Source organism: Montipora capricornis, chromosome 5 (genome assembly GCF_036669925.1).
Source record: "Montipora capricornis isolate CH-2021 chromosome 5, ASM3666992v2, whole genome shotgun sequence".
Lineage (NCBI taxonomy): Eukaryota > Metazoa > Cnidaria > Anthozoa > Scleractinia > Acroporidae > Montipora > Montipora capricornis.
In genome coordinates this window covers 31,306,252-31,308,751 of record NC_090887.1, presented here as the reverse complement: position 1 = coordinate 31,308,751, position 2,500 = coordinate 31,306,252, and the positions used below count along the sequence as shown (strand labels likewise).

The following is a 2,500-nucleotide window of genomic DNA, read 5'->3' as shown; positions in this document are numbered from 1 at the left end:
CCACTAATATAGCGAAAGCCCACGCCAAGTTCCGTAGGACTTAGTCCCCGGGTGATGTCATCTGCAGGGTTAGCCTCTGTCGGCACATATCTCCAACTCACAGCGCTCGCCCCTAGTGTGGCCTCCAGACTGCTCATGATTGTGTGAATCTCAGACACCCGGTTACCGACGAATGCTTTGTAAGTGGAGCTCGTCTGGCTGATCCAATGTAGGACTGAGGTAGAGTCACTCCAGAAAGTTATCTTCTCTATCTTTGTAACCATTTCTTCTACCAGTGTTTGAGTTAACCGCACAGCAACTAAAGCTCCCATGATCTGCAATCGGCAGATAGACTGTGACTTTAATGGAGCAACACGGCCTTTTCCCGCTATAAGACTACACTCTACTGTATACTCATCTATAAATTCTCTCTTAGGTAGGCACACGCGCCATAAGCATTCTGGCTAGCGTCGCAAAACACATGAAGTGCAGTCTCTCGCACAGGTTTCTGTTCTTGGATAAGAGCTCTCGGAATTCTCACTTCATCAAGCTTTTCTGCTTCCTTGCGCCATTCACGCCACTCTCGAAGATCAGCTTCTTTCAACTCGTCATCCCATCCGTACTTCATACGATTTAGATTCTGCAGGATGATTTTACTTCTGATTGAGAATGGGAGGAGAAGTCCTCGCGGATCCCAAACAGAGAATGCTTGACTCAAGATCTTCCTCTTCGTCGTACCAGGATCATCCTTCAGTCCGGTAAACTGGAGCATATCTTCTTGGGCATCCCAAATGACGCCCAAAGTTCTGTCTGTTGGTAACTTATCTTCACTCAGTTCGAGGAATCGTGGAGATCTATCCTGCTCCGGGATGGTTGCCAAGACGTCTGGGTCATTTGTCAGCCACTTGTGTAGGCGGAAACCTCCACGACGCAGCAACTCTGTCATCTGCTTCCTCATTTCAATAGCTTCCTCGCAAGAATCTGTTGACGGTAGACCATCATCCATGTAAAAGTGCTGGTAGACGGCTTTCACACCCAAAGGTAAATCTTCCCCATTCTCATCAGCATTTCGCCTCATAGTGTAGTTCGCTCTGGATGGCGCAGACACTTCTCCAAACACTGTTCTCTCGAACTGGTACACGCTTGGTTCTTCTATCAGAGAGTCTCTCCATAAGAATCTCAATGCTGGCTTATCACGATCAAGGAGACCGAGCATATGGTACATTTCTTTCACATCAGCGGCCATTGCAATTCTTCCTTCGCAAAACCTGAGGAAAACTCCAAACAGAGAGGACAGAAGATCTGGTCCTGTGTAGATCTTATCGTTCAAACTTTGTCCCATGAATTTTGCTGATGCATCGTAGACTCTTCTGAGGCGATCAGGTTTTTTGGGATTAATGACAAATCTGTGTGGTAAGTACCAAGTCACTTTACTATCGCACCGTACTTCCCCTTCACTCAGTTTCTTCACATAGCCCTTCTCAACGTCATCCTGGATTGACTTTGCATATCTCTCTCTGATCTCGGGACAGCTCTCAAACTTTTTCTCTAGGGATTGTAGCCTCCTCTTTGCCATTCCGTAATTGTTGGGCAGAGATGGTTCCTCATCTCGCCACAGTAGACCTGACACATACGCATCTTCATTCACACTCTTAAAGGTTGTCTTTTCCATCAGTGACAATGCTCGCTTGTCCTCAATCGAACGGGTTGGATCAGCTAGCTTGACCACGCCCAAGGTTTCTATCTCTGACTGAGCCATGACCAGCTGCTTCAGCTCCTCATTTTCAACTGAACTTCTTTCAAACACTTTGAACCCATTGTATGGAGATGCTACTCTTCGCTCACCAGGTAACCAATTAGTCACCGCCCATCCAAGTGGGGTCTCAACAGCATAAGGTACCCTGTCAAGTTCCGGTTGACCTGAGGGTTTCAGAATTTGTCTTGGTAGAATCAAGTCAGAGTTGTTAGTTCCAATTATGAGTTGCACTGGACCCGTGTCAGTGTCACGCAAGTCTAAGTTCTTCAGATGTTGATACTCATGCTTGATTGTTGACCACTTCTGATCCGGACCATTCAGGCTAGGAATTGTCTTCACATCTCGCAAGGAGTACTTGACTTCCTCTTTTCCGACTCGTGCGACATGGCATTTCTTGATGTGCTGGGAAGCAAACACCTTCTGCGCATTTACTCCTTGAATTTCGAGATCTACCTCTTTGCCTTGAAGCCCAAGTGAGAGCGCTAAGCTTTCATCTATAAGCGTTGTGTTACAGCCTGAGTCACGCAATGCCATCACCTGCTGTTTTCCTGTTTCTCCAAAGACAACTATGGGAAGTACTTCAACCAAAGCAAGACCACCAGTCTCACAACCTGTGTACGCTGATTGTTGATACTCCTCAAGAGGCTCCACAGCCTGACGTGGTGATGAGTCTCTACCTTCCAGGGAGACAGGAGCTGGGTTTCTCTCAACTTCTGGCACTTGTTCTGATTCACGTTTCGCTTTTCCCCGTTCAATAAATCTCAA

At 46.9% G+C, this 2,500-nt stretch overlaps 2 protein-coding genes across 2 annotated transcripts in view; both read right to left on the bottom strand.

Annotated features, from left to right (window-relative positions):
- Positions 1-311, bottom strand: part of LOC138048710 (uncharacterized) — a 1,908-nt gene extending 1,597 nt beyond the window's left edge. The window contains exon 1 of the mRNA XM_068894847.1: positions 1-311. This exon is cut by the window's left edge and continues 1,597 nt beyond it. Coding sequence (XP_068750948.1) covers positions 1-311 — 311 coding nt within the window.
- An 86-nt stretch (positions 312-397) lies between these two features.
- The window catches only part of LOC138048709 (uncharacterized), a 2,471-nt gene continuing 368 nt past the window's right edge, over positions 398-2,500 (bottom strand). The window contains exon 1 of the mRNA XM_068894846.1: positions 398-2,500. This exon is cut by the window's right edge and continues 368 nt beyond it. Coding sequence (XP_068750947.1) covers positions 398-2,500 — 2,103 coding nt within the window.